The sequence below is a fragment of the Aphanomyces astaci genome (genome assembly GCF_000520075.1).
Source record: "Aphanomyces astaci strain APO3 unplaced genomic scaffold supercont1.18, whole genome shotgun sequence".
Taxonomy (NCBI): domain Eukaryota; phylum Oomycota; class Saprolegniomycetes; order Saprolegniales; family Verrucalvaceae; genus Aphanomyces; species Aphanomyces astaci.
In genome coordinates, this window is record NW_009798281.1 from 152,243 (window position 1) to 172,055 (window position 19,813).

Sequence of the window (19,813 nt, forward strand, 5' to 3'; positions counted from 1 at the left end):
CAACTCAGTAGTAAGTACTACATGGGCGGATAACGACGTGGTCACTTCCATGTCATATTGCCGCCTTCTTTACGACGAATACATCATTTCCACCACCACCTGAATATGACGGATTGCTCAGCTGGCTTTGCTTCTGGGGGGTGTCATCATGCCCATCCCCTTGGCAACCTACCTCCAAGTCCGACATCTTCCCCGCAGGACTCCATTACGCCTCCGTAGGGTAGCTAGCACATATCTTTCGTCGTGCTAGGTATTCCACGATATATTATTGCTCTGTACATGCCATCACCACCAATATCTTCAAATATTCATGCAGTGTATATTGCCATCGCCGCTTTCTATACCTTGGAAGTGTCCGTGGGAGGTTGGTCGTTCCCTCTGTTTACAAACATGGGGTCAGGCAACGCCATTCATAGTGCTGCATGGCATACGCATAGTACACCAACGCCGCGGTGAACACGCAGACGTGCCACCATTGATGGCTGCTGCCCACCAAGTCAAACCGCCCTGGAAATGATCGCTCGGGGAACTGTGTCACATAAAGTGCTACCCCCACGAGGTTGACGACGGCTGTGCCCGCGAGGCCATGCAGCGTCAGCAGGACGTGGTCATGGAAGAGGCCGTGGTGGCGCATGAGGTGTCCGATCGGCACAAAGCCAAAGCCAGCCAGCGCCAGAAACACCCCCGTGCGGATGTGGGGGTGGTCTTGGAACGCCGGCGCGAACGACGCGACGAGCGACGACATGGCCAGACTGCCCACGACGCTCAGGTACATGGTCGCGACGTCCCGGTCGCAGTAGAACGCGTACGAAAGCATGGGCACGAACGCGCTTGCGATGAGCACGATGATGCCGGCGTAGTCCACTTGGGTGAACCAAGCACACCACGCGCGGGATTGGATGTACAGGAGGTGGTAGATGGCGCTACATGTAAAGCAGACGCAAACTCCCACGGTGTACGCGACAACAGGCCACGTCGACACGTGTTGGGCGTGCGTGACGTAGAACGAGGCCGGTGGGATCTGGACGATCGATGTAAAGTTCACGGACGAAGTTAAGGATGGAGTGTGCAGGCCGAGGCGCAGATGCAATGGCAGTGCATGTTCAATCAGGGATGCAGGCATGACGGAGGCGTTGTCGGCGACCTCGAGCCATGTGTGATGCAAACTCAGCCCGAAAAAGACGACGGCCCCCACGAGATGCGACCACACGTTCCACGTTTCGTTGTGCAGCTGGAACAACGACAGCCAGCAGTCGTGCCACGTATGGTGCACGCGGTATCCAGATCGAATGAACTGGTTGAACCCAAGGAACTCAAAGCCTTGGCTTTCCAGCGCGTCCACGACGGCCAAGTGCTTCTTGGTCGACTTCATCAACCAAAGTGGCAAGTTCAAGAGTCGTGTGATTGGTGCATAGAGACCAATCACCAACGAGAAAGGGGGAAGTGCCCCAGATTCGCCACGTCATTTGAGAATTATCCGGATCAAATGCAATCATCAGTAAGTTTCCCATGTCGTGCGCATGTTCGTGCTCAAAATTCACTGCAGTCGGATCGACGATGTAAGCTACCGGTAGTTACTGTAAGCTTACTTATGTTTAGTGCACTATTAGCTCGGTTGAGTGTATTAATACAAGAACAACCCCAAAAAGCTGCACGCCGAGCACAGATTGGATCATCACTTGAACGTGGTCATCCCAGTGATGGCAATCTCCGATAGGCACAATCACAAACAAGATCAGCCCAAGAAACGAACTGACCCGCACTGCCTTGTTGCGACCAACGGAAGGAACCCCCGGCGCCACGAAGAGCGCCACGGCCAACTCACCAATCAAAAAGCAAGCAAGTATACAGCTTGGCAGACCTTAGTAAATGCTGGGCAAATACTGTAACAGCCCATGATGAACGTGAGGATGCTGGCGCAGTCAATGTGCAGGTACCGAGTCATTCTGGACGTACAAGAGGTTGAAGACGGTGCTCAAAACAAATCACACCACGATGTCACAAAGAGCACAACCAGGGGCCATTATTACTGCGGCACGTTTGAAGTGTCCGGGGTGGCTTTATGTGCGGTGGCGGGATCGACGGATGCGGCAAACAACGCGAGGAATAGGAGCGAACACATGATGTGGATGCATTGATCCATACGTCCCATGGCTCGTTGTGCCATTCAAAGAGCGTCCGGAGGCAGTCGTTGGACGAATAGTGGACACAGTAGCCGGATCGAATGAAGTGGTTGCCAGCCATGAACGCCAACCCCTTTGGCATGCATGCACTACTTGGTTCGACACTACCGCCGCCAACGTCTCACCCGAACAATGCTCCACAACACCCTTGGGCGCTACTTGGGTTTACATGGGTGATGCGGTTTTGATATGGCACTGTACATGTAACCGTCAATGGCAGTTTCAATTCGCCCTGCTTTGTATGGCAACGCAATAATCAATCTTCAACTTTTCAAAGTCACGCAACTGAAACAGTGGCGTCTCGAATCGCGACAGTAACGCAAACCGCCAATCGATGAATGATGACGGCCGGGTGTAGTACGTCTTCATCACATAAGATGAGTACTACAGTACATAGTACTTATACAAATGTGTGTGTGGTGGTACGTCCTTGAGGATGGACGTGAGGTTGGCCTCGTCCATCGCCCCAATATTATCACAAGATAACGTTACATATTGTGTGTTCTAAGTTTAGTCAAAATTTCCGCGGGCGGTTTTTCCCGATCCAAATGTTGGCGAAATGACCTTAAACATTTGTTAATCAACACCCTATTACTATGACGCAGTTTCCTGAGCTGAGTTGATCCAATCTTGCAGCATTCACACCTTAGTGCGTAGGCCTCGTACGCGAGTCTCTCCGTACCCCCAGCACACATACACACCAAATGTACGTACGCACAGACATCTAAAGTACACCAACTGGACGCCCGTGCTACAGTACCGCAACGTGCGACTACTGGATGTCCATTTTCTGCCCAAATCTTCGAAACTCTAACCAATCATATCATCGCTGCTATTTGTTTGCGATTTTCACAATACTGTAGCTCACAATTGGCAAATTTGTTAACCGTAAAACGCAATAATATACCTCAACTATTCATGAACGTTTAAAGTGAATCTTTGACTACGTGCTTGCGACGCAAACACTTTTGTTTGAAAAACAGGAGAATTGTTTGAGAGATTGTTTTGGCATCCAATCACAATCCGAGATTTACGAATTTTGCAATCACAATCCGAGATTTACGAATTTTGCGTCATTTGAAATGGGACATATACTACATACAGTAAGTACAGTAGTACTACTGGACAGGTTCTACGCGTCTTGGCTGTCATTTCGAAAAAAACACGATGGCCGCGCACATTCTTCGGTTTCATCCACTGCACTTGGGCAATCTCGGCGCCATTGTGTTTGGATTCCAGCGTGGCTTTCCTCGCGAGTTTCTGTCCATCGTCACCGTCCTTCGAGCGCACATTCGATCGAGACGGCTATACACATCCCTCACCGCGTGGACAGCAACCGTGCCGCCGTCGTTGGCAAGTTGGCTCACTCACGTGGATATCGTCACATTCAAGCGACTGTTCGACCTGGATGCGTCCCTATTCTGCCACGCCATGGACGATCTGGCGTGCGTAGGTCGACGGGACCTTCTCGCATTTTTGTACAGGGCGGGCGGCACCATCCACTGCTCCCCCGCCGCACTCGACTGTGCCGCCAGTGCAGGACACTTGGAATGTGTGCAATTGTTGACCGACACCCAATCGGCAGCTGCGACGACGGAAGCCATGGACCAAGCTGCTGCCCACGGATTCGACTCAATCGTGCGATACTTACACCAACACCGACCCGAAGGCTGCACGCCTCGAGCTCTGGATCGGGCGGCACGAGCCGGCCACGTTTCAGTCGTGAAGTACCTCGTCGACCACGTTCGAACGTGTTGTTGCCTTTCCACGGCGTTGGACATTGCCGCCGCCTCTGGCCACTTGGAGATTGTCCAATGGCTTCATCCTCGCACGCCGCGGTATCGCTCCACTGCGGCGGTGGATGGGGCAGCCGCGGCGGGGGACTTGGCGATGGTCGAGTTCTTGCTCACCCGTCGACACGAAGGCGCGTCGGCTGCGGCGGTGGAAGCAGCGGTCGCATTGGGGCGCATGGATCTGTTGACGCGATTGCTTCTGGAGACTACCGTGGACGTGGGTTGTATCGCTGTTGTCGTGGCGGTCGAAAGAAGACATGTCGAAGCGGTGACATTACTCACGCCGCGTGTCCTGGACTGGCGTCCCGTGATGCACGCGGCGGTGGCCCGAGGGACTTGTCTGCATGTGGTGGTGACAACGGTACTCGGATGCCACGTGCTGCTGCATGACGAACCCGTGGCGACGGCTGTCGGTGTCGCGGCGCTGTACGTGGCGTCTCTCAGCCAGAACCACGTGATGCTGCGGTTGCTGGCAGCGATGGGGCATGACAATATGTGGGTCGAACAAGCCTGGCATCAGGCCAAGATGGCCAACGATAGAGCCGTGATGGCGCACCTATGCCCGCTCCGACGATGGTGGTGTCGGGCAAGATCTATTTTTTTCTAATTAACGTGTCGAAAAACAACAAATCACATGTACTAATCCTGGTAGTACTACTACTATACGTATAGTACTGGTACAGTGACAAGTAGTACTTACTGACCTGGTAAGTACAGTTGGATCCTTGAAGTACTTTTTGGGAAGTACTCCTTGATAAACCCAATCAAATAGGTACTTTACCCCAATTTGGGATGTGGCACCAAAATATTCCAAGTTGAAAGTGCGCGCCTGCAGTCTGTATGTCCCCCATCGCTCGCAGGAAGGTTGTTCAGATCGTCGGAATCGCGGCCGTCGAGGATAACTTGCCAGGCGTACGATACGGAATCCGTGGACAGTAGTGCTATTAGCTATAACTCGGCATTGCCTGGACTAGCATGACTATTGAATCGTAATACAAGAGCTCGAACGAATGTCAAGTGTCATGTGAAGCCTTGGAGTGGATATCAACGTGTATGTATGTAAGTCGTATATCTACTTCGAGAGGGATACACCGGACATGGCGATCATCTTTACAAAGCGCCAGCTTCTTGAAGAAGGGAGACCAACTTGCCTTGTTTGTGGAGGGCATCGACGTCCGAGCCACCGCCAATGCTCGTGCCGTTGACAAACACATTGGGCACCGTGTCACGGCCTACACATATCAAAGCATGAACACGACGACGGTTGTTTCATCGACTGCATGGCGCACCTGTCTTTGCTTCCAACGCATCAAAGATTTCGTCGGCATCGGAGAGGTTGTCTAGCTCGACTACAGCGTACTGTGCGCCGATTCCCGTGAGCACATTCTTCGCCTACACGTTCATGTGGGTATGACGCCATGGTATCGAACATATCGAACACACAACTACGCAGTCATACGAGGGTGCAGTAAGGACAGCGGGTCTTGCTAAAGATGGTGATCTTGTTGGCGGCAATCGTAGACTCGACAAATTCTTGCGCTTTCGCGGACACCATGATCGAAGCCTTGGGTTGAAAATTCAAAACTGGCTGAGATTTGTGATTTGTTGGCAAAGTTCCATGGAAGTCGGGTGAACAACTGATTAATTAAGACAAGTAAATAATGCATTATTTATTGGGCCACTTCAACAACCGTCAAAGTGGCTCCCAGAACTCCATCTAAAGCATCCTGAATGGACAAACCGCTGTCTGCAACAGCCTTGAAGCAGTCAGCCCCATGTCATCGCACCAACAGTCATCGTCCCCATGTACCAGTGGGAGGCGTGTGAAGTACGTGGCAGTCGTAGCTGCCGAGTTGGAACCAGCCAATGGTATTTCGTCAAAAGCATGAAGTTAACGTTAAGTTTATACCGAATTCACAATAAAGGAAACATGAATTAACTTACCTGAGAATAAGAAAGAACCATTTGGAATGGACTAGGGTTGTGAGCAGGCTTCAGTGGCGTCAAACGAACTGCGCCGCACCTGCCCAAGGAAGGTCGTCGTCTGTGTTGCGTCATAAACAGAACGCTGCCGTAGAGTATCTGCGGCATCGTGCAGATGGATTGACGGCGCAGTTCGACAGAAGGATGGCTCACTGACAGCCGCCGTCAGCGAAGCCCCTCCCTTAGCAAGTCGTCGCCAACGTCTTGCAAGTCGAGCTAGCTCGTAGCATCCATACAAACCGTCGTCTTCAAACCAAGGTGCCCATTTACCGCCAAGTGGCTCGTGACATGCAGCGGTGGGTTGCATAATGCGCTGCCCGCCCTTCGGTAAGTCTGTCGAATCTCCACGAATGCACTGTAACCGAGCTTCTTTCAGGCATATCTAAGCAGCATGGCTTTATCGTCATGAACATCTACAAGCATGATGACAGCATGTCCAACCAACTAATACGTCGCGCTCCAATGCAATCTCATCGCCCGAACGTTGGCCAAGGAAAGGCTGGCCAGCTAGGGACCAATTCCAAAGCTCTGAAAAAATTCATCCAAGTCTCGAAGCAGAAACCATTGAAGAGATGGAAACGAGCACGGCAGCTCACAACTACGGTAGGCCACGATGCAAGCAAGCCTTCCAAAAGGGATTTGAAAGCGCCTTGGCACGCATGTAATCTCCTGAAATGTGTCGGACTGGCCATTTTGTCATATTGACGGGGTATGCAACACTGCATGAAATGCATACTAGTAATTTACTGGCACCGGTGCACATGCTCTAAGCTCAATCCAGTGGATAGTCCACCCGACACTTAGCAAAGTATATTTCATTCGTCTTGCGCGGGGCAATCTCTACCGTAGAGCGTGAAACCACAACTGGCGACCATTATGTGACTCCGTAGCAGCTAGGTCATGTTAGGTGTGTTAGCCCTCCACAAAGCGGCTATGGCTGCCCCCACTGCGGCCGTTTCTGGCCTCCAGATCGGCTGTTGTGCTTGATGTGCCTCCGTTATGTCAAGAAGTCAAATCTGCAAATTGGATCTTTTACAGTTAATCGCACTTTACCGAGCAGTAGGATGTAACACTCACTACAGTATCAAATGAGTATCGCACTTTAGCGAGACTCGTACTTACAAAGTCAACTCGGAATGGCTCGTTTCCTTGCAGGGTCGCATGAGGTTGGGACTACCCGAACAAAATATGGGGGTATTTGAAATTAATCAGTGGCTCCAAAGCGAGGAGGATGGAGCGAGACGAGACGCCGATGGAAGACGGAGACGACATGGACGTAGAGGAGATGTTCGGATCGGACTCTCCTTCCTCCGGTTCGGACTCGGACGCGCCGCTCCGACCGGCGAAGGTCGGTGCCGCACCCCAAGCGAAACAATCCGTGGCGTCGTCCCCCGCAGACGACAAGAAAGTTGCGTCGACGCAACAACCATCTGCTGCTCCTGGGAAAACCGCGGCACCATTGACAACCGACTCCACAGTGTCGAATGTCCCGGCCACGGACGACGAAGCATCCGAAGACAACGATCACGAATTGGCCACGTGGGCTGCCATCGACATGCAACCTGCCATCGATCTGGTACGTTTGATCGGTCTTACATGATGCAAGCCATTGGACAGCGATCTGAACATGCGAGTAGATCGACAAGTTGGCCAAGACGTGCGTGGATGCTGCCAAGGACTTCAACGCGTCGGTTGTGTCGACGACTCATCAACTCGTGAGTGGGTGTGACTCAGTGTTGCTAGAGATCAAGCATATTTCAGATATCCGGGACTCCATGAAGCGGAAAGCGGTGAATTCTGCGCACACTGCGCCGTCGTCCATGTTGCTAGCGTCGCATGCGCTGGGCACGTCCATGCTACCTGCCTCGTCGTCGACGTCTGCCCCGCCTCAATCCTTCGCGACGGCCCCGGCCGTGGCCACTCCTCCATCCTTGGACAAGGGCACGGAAGACCAGACGGACCGCGTGCTGTACAAGATCGAAGCAAGTATTGAAAAGTTCCGCGAATTGGCCGAAATGATCCAAACCACAAGCATGCACCACGAAGCGTTATTGGTGCACAAGCTCCATCTCCCGCCATCTTCCATCGAGACCATGGTCACGTCCATCCACAACGCCGCCGCCGCCGCCACGTCCGCCGCGATCGCCCAAGTCCGTCATCGCATGCCGCGCACGCTGTCGCCCGAACAGCGCACGAAACTGCAAACGTGGTACTATAGCTACCCCCGTCCGTTGGCCGACGAGCTCGACCTCATGAGCTCCATCTTGAGCTACCCTCCGTACTCGACGTCGTGTAGCCTCGTACACCCGCAGCACGTCCGCGACTGGTTCAAGCGCCGCCGGTTCCGCGAACGCATGCGCCTGGTCGTGCAGGCCGTGGAAGCATCCTCCGACCCCGCGAGTCCGCTCTCCTTACATGCCGCGGAGGCCTCGGTCCGCGCCCGCATGGAGCTGCGCATCCAAACATTGCGGGAAGCTGTGAATCCGGACGAACTGGTGCGGGAGCTCGAGCACGTGCGCCTTTCGTCGTCGCTGTACTCGAACGTGGCGTCTTCATTTGGCCACAAGCGCAACTTGGACCAGTTCCTGGCGGCGGCGCACCACGCCATCTTGGGAGGGGCGTCCGACAAGAAGAAGCCGCGGCTGCAAGTCCCCGGTGGAGCGGCCGCGTCGTCGTCGGCGGCGTACCCCGCGGCGCTGGGGGTTGATGACGTGGACGACGCGATTGTAGTTAAAGTAGCGTCCAAGTTTGAACTGGAGGCGATCCAACGACGCCTCCAGACGCTACTGCAGGCGCCCAAGACCACGGCCAACACCAACAACATCCAGCAAGCGATGGACGTGCTGCGGTCGCTCGACATTTCGAACGAGTTGATGCAGAGCACGGGCGTGGTCGCGGATTTGAAGCGCGTGCTCAAGGTGTACAAGAAGCCGTCGCTCCTGCGCCGAACGACGGAAGCGCTCATGGAGTCGTTGGGTCAGACGACTGCGACCAAGAAACCCAAGCGACCTGCCGCGCCGCCGCCACCGCCGCCGATGGTGGTATCGGTCGCGGCGTCGTCGCCGCTTCCACCGACGGCGCTAGTCAGTGCAGCAGGGGGAGAAGGGAAGACGACGACAACATCGAAACGAAAGAAGGGCGCCAAGTTGCTCCGACCTATGAAATTCTCAATGCAACAAGTGGAGGCGCTGGAAACGTGGTTTCAAAAGACGTTCAAGCCGTCGCAAAGTGAAATGGAGGAGTACCTGGATGCGTTGAACGCGGAACCGCTGCGGGATCCCAAGCAGACCGTGGACGTCAACATGACGCAGCTGCGACGATGGTTCAACAAGCGGAGATGCCTGCGACGACCGCCGTTTGCATTGATGACGACCAAGGACAAAAAGGACGACGATGATGACATGGGCGGCACACCCGACGATTACGACGAAGATGAAGTCGACGACGACGACGACGGCGGAATGGCCACATCCCACGTGTCCTCAACTGGGTTGGCAGGTGGGGCACTGGCATCCGAAGACGATGATCAGGCGTCTAGTGACGACTCGTTGAGTGAGTAAACGAAGAAATGAAAACTTTCGCTTTGACCGAGCCATGGCGCATGCATTTATGTATCCGTCCATGCGGAAACCCACTCCTAATCGCGTGCAGATCAGTTCGACCTGATGAAGGCAACGCGTACTACAGTAACTACCTCGTGCATACTAGTACATGACTTGTTGAGATGCGGCTGTGACGGTAACGCGTACTACCTCGTGCATACCCGTCTCGCCTTCGACGCTTGATGAGATATGCGGCTTCTATTCCACAGTCGTCAAGCGCTCCCGCCAACGCGAAGCCTCTTCATGCACCTATGTATGGCCACCAGCGGATCCTGCATGTAACGTTATCGATTTGAATATGAAAAGTGCGCGAAAGTGGGTTGGATATCCGGATAACGTTGCCGATGTTTACCGAATGGTACGGATAACCAACGCGTGATTCCGGATAACGGGTATGTTGGTTGCAGAGCGATTATCTGCAGACACACACATCATGGGGGGGATTGAGGACAAAATTGCCGCTGCGGCGCAAGTGTTCATCGCCAGTGCGATCGAACGAAGCGACAGCCAGCACCCACTTCATCTAGCAGAGATCTTCCGCGCGGCCGGACAAGGTTCCAATGCCGTCCGATGGATGAAGGAGGTGCACGAGCTGATTCGCACTGACGGCCGGCTCAATCAAGTTGGCAATGTCTTCAAGGTTGTGCCAGGTGTCGATCCAAGCGCTCCTCCGCGCGACATTCCCGCGATTAATGGTAGGGCAACGGTAGCTCCAGTGCCCACTTCTTCACCGCCGGCGGTTCCCGCACCTTCGTCGCATTATTCACCTGCGCATGTTACCCCAGCGGTACCGTCGACGACCTCCACACCTCCACTTCCTCATGCATCGCCGCCCCCCGCGACTAATCCGTCGTCTGTACCCACCGCCGTTTCCCCTGCACCCGCTACTGCGTCGACTTCTCCTCCCAAACCCACCACGTCCAACCGAGACCCCGTGCCGGACGAGTCAGCCCTCCTCCCGTTCCTCGCATCAAGCAAAGCCATCCGCGTCGGGTCGGTCAGCACCATGGGCCAATTTCAAACCCTTCTCGAGCGCTTCCACGACACGTTCTCCCCGTTAGCGTCGTTTCGTGACTGGTACCCGTCCCATGTCGTTTGAATTCGTCGGGGAATACTGTACTCACCCCCATATGGTTGTGATGTCCACAGGTGGAAGGCCCATGCAGACGTTGCCGCGTCGGTGATTTTGGAACGCCTTGAGTTCCTCGAGCTGGTTCGCATCGAGTCGGTCGACGTGTCGTCGCGTAAACTGGTGTGGGACATGCACGCTCTGGGTAAGCATGCAGCGCCAGCTCCGTCGACTGCGACCGCTGCGGCGACGACGCCCTCATCGGGATGGACCACCGCCATGCTCGATCGAGACTTGCCGCTCGTGAAGAAGAGCGTGCTCCACCAACTGCGGCTGTTTGCATGCTACCGGCTGCAAAACATCCACCACATGATGCAGTCCAAGTACCCGCCGCCGCAATCGTTCCAGTTGGACTCGTATGTCGACCACATTGTGCACGAAATCGAAGAAGACAAGCGCCTCGTCATCACCCACGACGACTCTGGCAACCCCGCGTTCACATGGGCTGAACCCGCCAAAGCGCAAGCGCTCCTCAAGGACCCCCTCGTTCCCAATAACCGCCACGCCCTGGAAGCTGCCGCCGTCGCCGCCGCCGCCACCGCCGCCGCCGTCCTCGAACACCAAGATACCGTTGCCACGTCGTCGGTCGTCAAGCCTGGCGCTGTCACAGACTCTTCAGCAGTGTGGATGGACGCGGTGGTGGCCGCGCTATGGAACGAACATCGCATGCGCGTCCACGTGCAAGGCGATGTGCTGTGCCGGACAACGGACGACTTGTCGAAGAAGCGACCGCGGGCATCCCCCGAGCGTCGGTCGCCGACTTGGGACACTTCGCCAGCTCTACCCACGACGGATGACCAAGACACGGAAGACGAAAGCAGCGAACTACCTGCCCATAAGAAAACGCGTCGATTGCACGAGTATATATATATATATATATATGGACAAGTAGAATCAACGTGAGGGATTATGATGTAGGGTGCGGCAGCCAGTGATTGAATGGTCGACACCGCCGCAGTTTCAATTGCCGGCGAATGTGCCCGTGCGGCCGTATGTGGTCGAATCCACTGAGCACAACTGGCAGGTGAGTGAGAGAAAGGTGATGAAGAAATTGGACGTTTCAGCCATATTATTTGGCCTTTTTTTCAGGCTGATTTGCCAAATTTATCGATTTATTCTATTGCTTTCGTTTGCATGTCGTCGTCGCTGCTATCTCATTGGTCCATTTGAAAATGCTTGTCGCTGATTGGCTACATTAGTTTTTTCTATTGACGTTATCTTTTCTGAAAAACGTCGAAAAAGCCAATGAAATTTCGAGATATTTGGGATCGGTTTTACGAATCGCGTCGATTGGGGATATATATATATTCATGTGGTATATATATTATTCATCATATTGAAATGTTTCTGAATATTGTACAGTGCGTTTGTGTTGATTACACTAATTTCAGTCACACACACACCAATATCCGATCTGTCGATGTACGAACGATTTGATTGGCTCAATTCTTGTGTGCCAAATATAAGGCTCGATTTTGAAATCGATTTTCCATTAATATTGGCATAATCGATGGCGTAGACCCAACGTGCGCGGTTCTTGACGTCGAACGTGGAAGTGCCGTACCAGCAGGCGCCGGACCTGCCCACGAAGCCAATTGCGTTGGACTACCAATACGTCCAAGGCTGAAGATATATTGATGATCATGGCAAAGAAGTCCAAACGATTCATTCACATGCTGGTTTTATGAATTGCGATATATATATATATAAAGTACTACCAGTACTAGTACTAGTAAGTAGGCGTAGAATAGATTATACAATTGAAACAAGCGAGACAAGGACGCAGCATATAGAGCAACAGTTCACAGTACAAGGTCGTAGGCAACGCAATCGATTGACGCTAGAGATGAGAGCAATACAGACAGTATTGACAAACTCGATACGGATAGTACGACTGGCATAAAGGGGGTGCGATAGATTGAGGGATGTGCCGAGTCGTCGGCGATTCCAGCTCAAAACGCCCTTGTCAACCATCAGACCGACGCCGACGAACTCACGGCCTTGTAGCGTATCCACCCTAGAGACACGAGGAGTTATGCGCTGGTGTGGTATGGGGAGTCAATATAGGATGGTCGGCTGTGAGTGCCGCGTTACTCAACCGACGACCTGATGTCTTGCATCTCCTCGGAACTACTACATATTCAAGGCTCAAATGCATTTGCACGACGAATGAATTGGTGTCAATAAGCTGGGAGCGTTTGTTTAATCTAAGGAATCAAATGATGTACACTTGGAATGTAGGTTTAACCTTGTGGTTAGTATGTAGACGCTGGTCAGAGGCAACGCAAAACTAAAAAACTCGAAACGTCTTGACGGTACACCTCTCATGACGTTCGGCTCCTGTACTCAACCCCATGTGTAGTTGGGTGTGCGGCGTTGTGTCATTCCAAAAAAACATGCTTGACCTTGATGAAGTGTTCACGGCGGCGACGCGGGATGCGCACTTCAACGACGTCCGGCAGACGTGGCTTCCCAATGGCCTGCGGATCGAGTATGCAATGCACGGCGACGACGCTGCGGCAGACAAAGTTGTGATGCTAATGGGCATGCAAGGTGAAAAAGAAGCGTGGCTTCCCTTGATGTCCACGTTCCTCCATCCTGCGAACGGCACCGCGTCGTCTAAGTACCAACTGGTCACGATCGACAACCGCGGGGTCGGCGGCTCCGACAAGCCGTGGGGATGGTACTCGACGACTCAAATGGCGCGAGACGCGTTGCTTCTCATGGATCACCTGCGCTGGCCCAAGGCGCACGTCGTCGGCGCCAGCATGGGCGGCATGATCGCGCAAGAGCTCGCGTACATGGCACCAGAGCGCGTGCAGTCACTGGCGCTGATGGTGACAACCCCCGGGTTCCGGCAAGGTGCGCTGCCCGGTTTGTCCCAGCTCGCGTCGTACGCGTCGTTGGTGCAAAACCTGTTTTACCCCACCCATCACCGCGTCGCATCCACGATGATCTCCGTGTTGTTCCCGGACGAGTACCTCAAGTCCTCTTCATCGTCTACCTCTTCATCCCATAATCCAACCGCAAGTTCGGACGTGATCACCACAACGCAAGATGTGCTATACAAGCATCACATGGAGCGCCTCGGTCAGGTCCAAATGTCGCTCAGCGGGATGCTGGGCCACTACACGGCCGTGCTCTTCCACAACGTCGACCGCGATCGGCTCAAAGTGATTGCCGACTCGGACTTTCCCATCATGATCATCGGCGCCAAGATGGATCGCATGCTGCACCCAGACAACTCGGAGTACCTCGCGCGCACGCTCAGCGGCAAACACACGACGGCGCTTGTGTTTGAACATGCCGGCCATGATGTCCACGTGCAGCACCGCCGCGAGATCTCGGAAGCGTTGGACCAACTGTTTATGTCTGCCAGACGCAAGAAGCAGCACCCCCGACAAGGACGACGACTCTCTGCAGGGCAAAAGAAGCGAAAGGGGTCGCGATGAAGGAGCATAGCATACAGTAATAGCATCGAATCGAGGCACCAAGTATGTATTACTACTACTGCTACTACAGTACTACTATTACCTACAGCTGCACCCACACACTCTAATACATGACCACACAGTTGTCCAGAGCACAGGTAATAGGCGCATGCACTTGATATGTATGGGCTAGTTAAGCATCTACTACATAGCCGAGGGCACTTAGCGTGATAGCACTAAAAAAGGTTGTTAACACTAAAAAAGGTTGTTAACACTAAAAAAAGTTGTTAACACTAAAAAGGTTGTTAACACTAAAAAAGGTTGGTTAGTATAGCATCCTCCGCGGCAGTGAATCCCCATCGCTTGTCCTTACCGCCTCCTCTACAACACCCAGGAGAGGGCGAATTCATGCAATTGAGTAAAATCACAACAAAAAGCATTGGTCCATGCTGTGGGCAACCATGGGAAAGCTCTAAGAAAGGAAAAGTTGATAGGCAACCTTGTAACTTTGAGCCCCCACAGCAACTAACTACGCTAATAGTACCGAGATGAAAGCACTTGACCAACTGGAACGCTGGTGTACTATGAATAGTATTTTTCATTGCTGCGAGTGTCTGGTTACCAACGCGCTCAATAATGCCTACAAAGCACAAAACTGTGGATCATCATCATATAGAGGGCATGAATAAGGCGTCTTACGGGGGGCAGCACGAGAAGTGGTCGCTGCTGCAGGCCTTGCCGCACTTGTAGCAGAAATGGTGTCCGCTACAGACAAAGCCGTGATGATATCTTTTCAAGTTCATAAGCGTACCACCGACACGTGATGTGCGCGCAGCCAGACGCTCGTTCGACCACGGCTCGGCACCACGGACAGCGTTTCCACTGGAGCTTGTCGATGGTGGCTTGGAGCAATGCCGCCGCCTTTTCGTCCTCCAGATGCAGCTTGTTCATGGCACAATCAAACTCGGCATGCCACCGCAGGCCACATGCGGCACAGAATTCCAGGGCGCATTTAGGGCACAACACAGGTGCTTGATGGATATGACCGGGTACGTTCACAGTAGTCGAGCACGAGGTAGTTGGGCACTTCAGTACTCGAGGGGTAATGAGGTATTTGAACCGTTTGACGGCGTCGGGGTCGAGGACGCGGTCGAGGTGGTGGGGCTGCACTGCGTGGAGACATCCACGATGGGGGCAATTGGGGGCGCTTGCTTTAGCGTTGTGGGGGCCACTCAACACAGTGTGTTGGATCCAGTTACGCAAGCAGCCAATGCAAAACACGTGGCCGCACTTGAGCTCCCATCCGTCGTGGGGACTAAAATCGGACGGATCGACGTACGGGTAGTGATGGAGATGGGTTTGCACCGAGCCAAGGATGTCCAAGCAGATTGGACATGGGGCACGACCACCACCTTTGGCCTTGGACGCCATGACAGCAAATGACACCGCAGAATACAAGTAGGAACTGCCGTTGGAATTGGAGAAATTTGCAGCTCAACTGCCGTGGGAATCAAACTGTGACAGTGTAGTGGTCAATGATTTGAGCGCTTGACTTGGTAACATCATTGACGTATGGAGTGTCGAACCTGTAATTTACGCAAGATGGGGTCGCCATTCACCGTTCCAAAACTTTGTTGGACGAGCAAAACATCAACTTATTTTAGCACTCTCAACCCGATCGAAAACGTCTGGGGCATGATGACGCAGTACGTGTATGCGAGTACGAAGCAGTGCGGCAGTGTGTGTGACCTTGGACTGGCAATGTACTAACTTCTTGTGAGGGGATAACTATTCAATCACAAGCTCGATTGTACGACGTTGCGTTCGTCTTTGTTGCTATACGTATGCCAACCGTAGCATCTAACGTTACCCGAATTTCCGCTACTGTACCATGATGGTAAAACCTTGCAATGGGTATGTTGGGGAATTCTAGTAGTCTTTACAGTGAATTCTAACGTTAAACTGCGGACTATGCATCGAGGGCAAATTGTAAGGAGGTCCGGAGACAGGTCAGTTCCTCAGACTGCTTTGCAGTGCAAGAACTTCCGAGGAACAATCACAGGACAGATCTCAGACCGCAACTGAAAGTGTTTACAATAGGACCCAGACTCACCTGACTTCCCATATGAGCATTGCATTCTATCCCCCCCCGTAGCCCTAAACTGTAAAGCACTCTTGAAGCTCACAACATCAGCATGAGAGTGTAGGGGTACAGTACTAAGTATCTGTTGTAAAGGAAGGGCAAATCAGTCAATGGAAATATCACCAAAGTTGCAACTGACATGCGTAATTTGCAAGCGCCGATCGTTTCAGTGAAATTACCCAATAAATTTGCAATTTATTGGGTAATTGCCCGGGTATATGTCAAAATTACCTGAAATATATTCAAACTTTGACAAATATACGATCAATTCATAGTATTTTGCCAAGCGCCGCTTTGCAAAATTGCGTACATGCATTTGGGGCTAGTAACGAAGATGCATGGCTGGCGAGTTTGCTAGCTCCATTGTCATTCTGCATTTCCATGGGACTCCTTCACATCTTCGTCGCTACAGCCGGTCTCTGTTCCATTGGAGTCACAAGTGCTTTCACTGGTATCGCGACGACGTACGGTCCACCTGATGGCGAGAGTCCCCAAGGCGGCAACTGCGCCATGATGAAGTGGCTGCCGCTCGCTCCACAGTTCCACGTCGCCATCAACGACAATCAGTACGACACGGGTGCCAACTGCGGGCGGTGCGTGTCTGTCACGTGTGTGGATGCCCGATGCCAAAGCAAGCGCACAGTGCTCGGACAAGTCACAGACCGGTGTCCAGAGTGCAGTCAGGGAGATCTGGACATGAGTCTCCCCATGTTCCAACAGGTCACAGGATTCACCACCGATCGGTTGGCCATCTCGTGGGAGTTTGTGGACTGTCCCGTGACCGACGGCGTCCAAGTGTGTGCCAAGGATGGCAGCAGCATCCATTGGCTGTACGTTCAACCCGGCAATACTTTGAATGGGGTAAAGAGCATGCGCATCAACGGAGGCGACGCGCCGCTGTTTGGGTCGGCGTACTACTTCATGTCGACGGTGCTGGGGACCGTGGATTTGAGTCAGACGCAAGTGGAGATGACGTCCCACAGCGGACAAACCATCAAGGCGACTGTGGCGTTGGTGGCCAACCAGTGCACCCAGATTTCACAGCAATTCAGTGGAGTTGGAGGTGGTCAGCCGTCCCCACCTGCCACCCCATCACCTCCAACCCAAGCCCCTGTAACTCAACCTCCACCAACAACGCAAACCCCTCCACCAACTCAGCCTCCATCAACTACATCACCACCAACGCAAGCACCAGTTACACTGCCTCCACCAACACAACCATCACCAACTACCACGCCATCAACGACAGAAGTGCGGACTACTCAAGTACCCACTACTCAAGTACCTACTACTGAACTACCCACTACTCAAGTACCCACCACCCAAGTAACCACTACTCAAGTACCCACTATTCAAGTACCCACTACTCAAGTACCCACTACTCAAGTACCAACTACTCAAGTACCAACTACTCAAGTATCGACTACTCAAGTACCGACTACTCAAGTACCGACTACTGAACCACCAACTACTCAACCACCAACTACTCAAGTACCTACTACCCAAGTACCGACTACTCAACCACCAACTACTCAAGTACCTACCACTCAAGTACCGACTACTCAAGAACCGACTACTGAGCCACCGTCCACCCGATCCCCCACATCAACTCGGCCACCCTGTACGGAACCGCCAGCAACTTCATCGACAACGGTTGAACCAACGTCAGCTCCGCCTCCGACGACAAGGATACAAACATTCATTCCATCGAGTGTACTACCGACCACGACTGCTGCACAGTACCCGACCATCACTCCCACGGCGACTTCCGTGCCATCTTTAGCCCCTTATACCACGAGCTGGGCAACAGATGCACCGTCACCGTCGCGAGTTCCCACCACATCGCCAACTTCACCCCCCCCGAGTATTTCCCCATGCACTGAACCAACTAGTACATCTCCGCCAGATGGTACCACTGCAACAACGCCGCCGCTTTATTCTGCTTCAATTGATGTCTTGGCTGGCTCGCCCAACTCGATCGTTCCTTCGTCGCCGTCCACGTTATTATTGCCGCCATCCCCTCCAGCAAGTTCGGGAGCAACTCAGCCAGTCGCTTCCTCACCCACGACGCCATCCAGAGTGCCCACCGTCACTGCCAAGTCGGACACTGTGTCCGTGCGACAATCAGCCACCACGTCCGATGCATCCGGCAGCATTCTGATCATCACGATTGCGTTCATTGCCGTGGGAGTGGGTATGTACGTTGTGGTCGTCCAGCGCGCCCGTCGGGGACTCGCCAAAGACAAAAATGCGAATGCGCTGAGCGAAATCCCCATCTTAGAAACCCCCACAAGTCGCGCCGTCAGTATTCTGTAGCGACTACACACTCATGACCGACGAACAACGATTTGATATACTACTGTACTAGTCTGTACTACCCGCTCCGACACCACATAAACAATTGTGTCGAGCACATATTGTGAATTCGCTTAGGTCTCATCTGGATGCCACGAATTATGGCAAAAAATGACGAAAATCTCCATAAAATGGTGAAATGACAAAGTCGCGAAGTTGTTTCATCTGGATACCACAAAATTCAAAGGAAATATTACAAAACTATAGCTAGAAAGTTCACGAATTATGGCATAAAAAAATGGACCAAAATGGTCAATTTCTCATGAAAGACAGTCCATGTGACCACTTCAACATCAATGTTCTGTCAAAACGGCGCATTTCGAAAACCGCTGCAACCCCACAGCACACAGATGGGCGTTTGGACCACCACGTTGGACGAGATCGTGCAGCAGTCCACCATACTAGTACGCATCACGGGACATTCGAAACGTCTCCTCGAAGGCATCCTCGTTTTCTTGCAGTAACGTTATTTCGGCAACCCACAAAGCCCCCGACAAGATGGAGACTCGCTTTGACGTCTTCAAGAGGTAGGCGGAGTAGTGGTAGACCAGGTATGACATCAACTTCATGCGACGTCGCTTGAGGCGCCGCCGTCGATGCAGGATCATCATGGTCGTGAGCATCGTTTTGGCGCGCAAGTTTGAATCCGGATGAATCCAGACGGTTTCACCATCTCTTCATTTTGTATTGCGTTTGTATATTGGACAAATTTTGTAAAACTACAATTTCGAGTTTTGGCATAATTTTATGGCGTGGTATCCAGAGGAGCCCTTATAAACTTCCAAACTTCGCTTGTCTGATCAATATTGAATCACGCTGGAGTTGTGATTGGTTGAATATATATTTATCCTTTCTTTAAGAGCCAATCAAACCCACTCAAAATTGGATTAGCCAATAGCGTCGATTCGTGATTCGATTCGGCGGTGAGATTCGGTTTCGACGGGGTCTGGAAATTCGTATCGAATATACCACAATACTGTACCTAATAAGGGTTGGTCTGGATGCCACCCCATAAAATTATGCCATAAACCGTTTTGGCAAGTCTGCAAAAATTTCCCAAAGTCTCATATCCCATGAAGTTAAGGAGAAAAGAAATATTTACAAAGTTGTCTGGATGCCAGTTGAATTATGGAAAAAATATTCGATTTCCGATTGACTGTGAAGTGCAAGACTTCAACATGAACACAAACCTCA

General features: G+C 52.5%; 9 protein-coding genes across 9 annotated transcripts; 5 read left to right on the forward strand and 4 right to left on the reverse strand.

The window, feature by feature from the left end:
* Positions 1 to 247: 247 nt before the first annotated feature.
* H257_08200 (hypothetical protein) lies at positions 248 to 1,372 on the reverse strand (the record flags this gene model as incomplete). Its single annotated transcript, XM_009834009.1, has 1 exon — positions 248 to 1,372. One exon carries the CDS (start codon positions 1,370 to 1,372, stop codon positions 383 to 385), a length of 990 nt encoding a protein of 329 aa, XP_009832311.1. The 3' UTR covers positions 248 to 382.
* Positions 1,373 to 3,318: 1,946 nt separating this feature from the next.
* On the forward strand, positions 3,319 to 4,619 carry H257_08201 (hypothetical protein). The gene has a single exon (XM_009834010.1). It carries the CDS (start codon positions 3,351 to 3,353, stop codon positions 4,581 to 4,583), a length of 1,233 nt encoding a protein of 410 aa, XP_009832312.1. The 5' UTR covers positions 3,319 to 3,350; the 3' UTR covers positions 4,584 to 4,619.
* Positions 4,620 to 5,014: 395 nt separating this feature from the next.
* On the reverse strand, positions 5,015 to 5,561 carry H257_08202 (glutaredoxin). The gene is made up of 3 exons (XM_009834011.1): positions 5,436 to 5,561; positions 5,266 to 5,368; positions 5,015 to 5,208 (listed from the first exon to the last, which is right to left on the reverse strand). Exons 1-3 carry the CDS (start codon positions 5,529 to 5,531, stop codon positions 5,087 to 5,089), a joined length of 321 nt encoding a protein of 106 aa, XP_009832313.1. The 5' UTR covers positions 5,532 to 5,561; the 3' UTR covers positions 5,015 to 5,086.
* Positions 5,562 to 5,939: 378 nt separating this feature from the next.
* H257_08203 (hypothetical protein) lies at positions 5,940 to 6,750 on the reverse strand. Its single transcript, XM_009834012.1, has one exon. The coding sequence runs from the start codon at positions 6,264 to 6,266 to the stop codon at positions 5,952 to 5,954; it is 315 nt and encodes a 104-aa protein (XP_009832314.1). The 5' UTR covers positions 6,267 to 6,750; the 3' UTR covers positions 5,940 to 5,951.
* A 369-nt stretch (positions 6,751 to 7,119) lies between these two features.
* On the forward strand, positions 7,120 to 9,552 carry H257_08204 (hypothetical protein). Its single transcript, XM_009834013.1, has 2 exons — positions 7,120 to 7,535; positions 7,597 to 9,552. Exons 1-2 carry the CDS (start codon positions 7,191 to 7,193, stop codon positions 9,517 to 9,519), a joined length of 2,268 nt encoding a protein of 755 aa, XP_009832315.1. The 5' UTR covers positions 7,120 to 7,190; the 3' UTR covers positions 9,520 to 9,552.
* Positions 9,553 to 9,977: 425 nt separating this feature from the next.
* Positions 9,978 to 12,851, forward strand: H257_08205 (hypothetical protein). The gene is made up of 4 exons (XM_009834014.1): positions 9,978 to 10,638; positions 10,711 to 11,550; positions 11,609 to 11,714; positions 12,210 to 12,851. Exons 1-4 carry the CDS (start codon positions 9,995 to 9,997, stop codon positions 12,315 to 12,317), a joined length of 1,698 nt encoding a protein of 565 aa, XP_009832316.1. The 5' UTR covers positions 9,978 to 9,994; the 3' UTR covers positions 12,318 to 12,851.
* Positions 12,852 to 12,988: 137 nt separating this feature from the next.
* Positions 12,989 to 14,218, forward strand: H257_08206 (hypothetical protein). Its single transcript, XM_009834015.1, has 2 exons — positions 12,989 to 13,005; positions 13,053 to 14,218. The coding sequence occupies exon 2, from the start codon at positions 13,087 to 13,089 to the stop codon at positions 14,140 to 14,142; it is 1,056 nt and encodes a 351-aa protein (XP_009832317.1). The 5' UTR covers positions 12,989 to 13,005; positions 13,053 to 13,086; the 3' UTR covers positions 14,143 to 14,218.
* Positions 14,219 to 14,816: 598 nt separating this feature from the next.
* H257_08207 (hypothetical protein) lies at positions 14,817 to 15,552 on the reverse strand (the record flags this gene model as incomplete). Its single annotated transcript, XM_009834016.1, has 2 exons — positions 14,817 to 14,886; positions 14,933 to 15,552. 2 exons carry the CDS (start codon positions 15,550 to 15,552, stop codon positions 14,817 to 14,819), a joined length of 690 nt encoding a protein of 229 aa, XP_009832318.1.
* Positions 15,553 to 16,603: 1,051 nt separating this feature from the next.
* Positions 16,604 to 18,626, forward strand: H257_08208 (hypothetical protein). The gene has a single exon (XM_009834017.1). It carries the CDS (start codon positions 16,646 to 16,648, stop codon positions 18,578 to 18,580), a length of 1,935 nt encoding a protein of 644 aa, XP_009832319.1. The 5' UTR covers positions 16,604 to 16,645; the 3' UTR covers positions 18,581 to 18,626.
* Positions 18,627 to 19,813: the final 1,187 nt, after the last annotated feature.

Bases quoted from the DNA above. Each gene is read 5' to 3' on its own strand.
- H257_08201 (XM_009834010.1), top strand. From the start codon at position 3,351: ATGGCCGCGCACATTCTTCGGTTTCATCCACTGCACTTGGGCAATCTC.
- H257_08202 (XM_009834011.1), bottom strand. From the start codon at position 5,531: ATGGTGTCCGCGAAAGCGCAAGAATTTGTCGAGTCTACGATTGCCGCC. The intron at 5,369-5,435 runs GTATGACTGCGT...ATGAACGTGTAG, and splicing joins GCTGTCCTTACTGCACCCTC to GCGAAGAATGTGCTCACGGG. The intron at 5,209-5,265 runs GTGCGCCATGCA...TGATATGTGTAG, and splicing joins TGCGTTGGAAGCAAAGACAG to GCCGTGACACGGTGCCCAAT.
- H257_08203 (XM_009834012.1), bottom strand. From the start codon at position 6,266: ATGCAACCCACCGCTGCATGTCACGAGCCACTTGGCGGTAAATGGGCA.
- H257_08204 (XM_009834013.1), top strand. From the start codon at position 7,191: ATGGAGCGAGACGAGACGCCGATGGAAGACGGAGACGACATGGACGTA. The intron at 7,536-7,596 runs GTACGTTTGATC...ACATGCGAGTAG, and splicing joins TGCAACCTGCCATCGATCTG to ATCGACAAGTTGGCCAAGAC.
- H257_08205 (XM_009834014.1), top strand. From the start codon at position 9,995: ATGGGGGGGATTGAGGACAAAATTGCCGCTGCGGCGCAAGTGTTCATC. The intron at 11,551-11,608 runs GTATATATATAT...ATTATGATGTAG, and splicing joins AAAACGCGTCGATTGCACGA to GGTGCGGCAGCCAGTGATTG. The intron at 11,715-12,209 runs GTGAGTGAGAGA...TCGATGGCGTAG, and splicing joins CCACTGAGCACAACTGGCAG to ACCCAACGTGCGCGGTTCTT.
- H257_08206 (XM_009834015.1), top strand. From the start codon at position 13,087: ATGCTTGACCTTGATGAAGTGTTCACGGCGGCGACGCGGGATGCGCAC.
- H257_08208 (XM_009834017.1), top strand. From the start codon at position 16,646: ATGGGACTCCTTCACATCTTCGTCGCTACAGCCGGTCTCTGTTCCATT.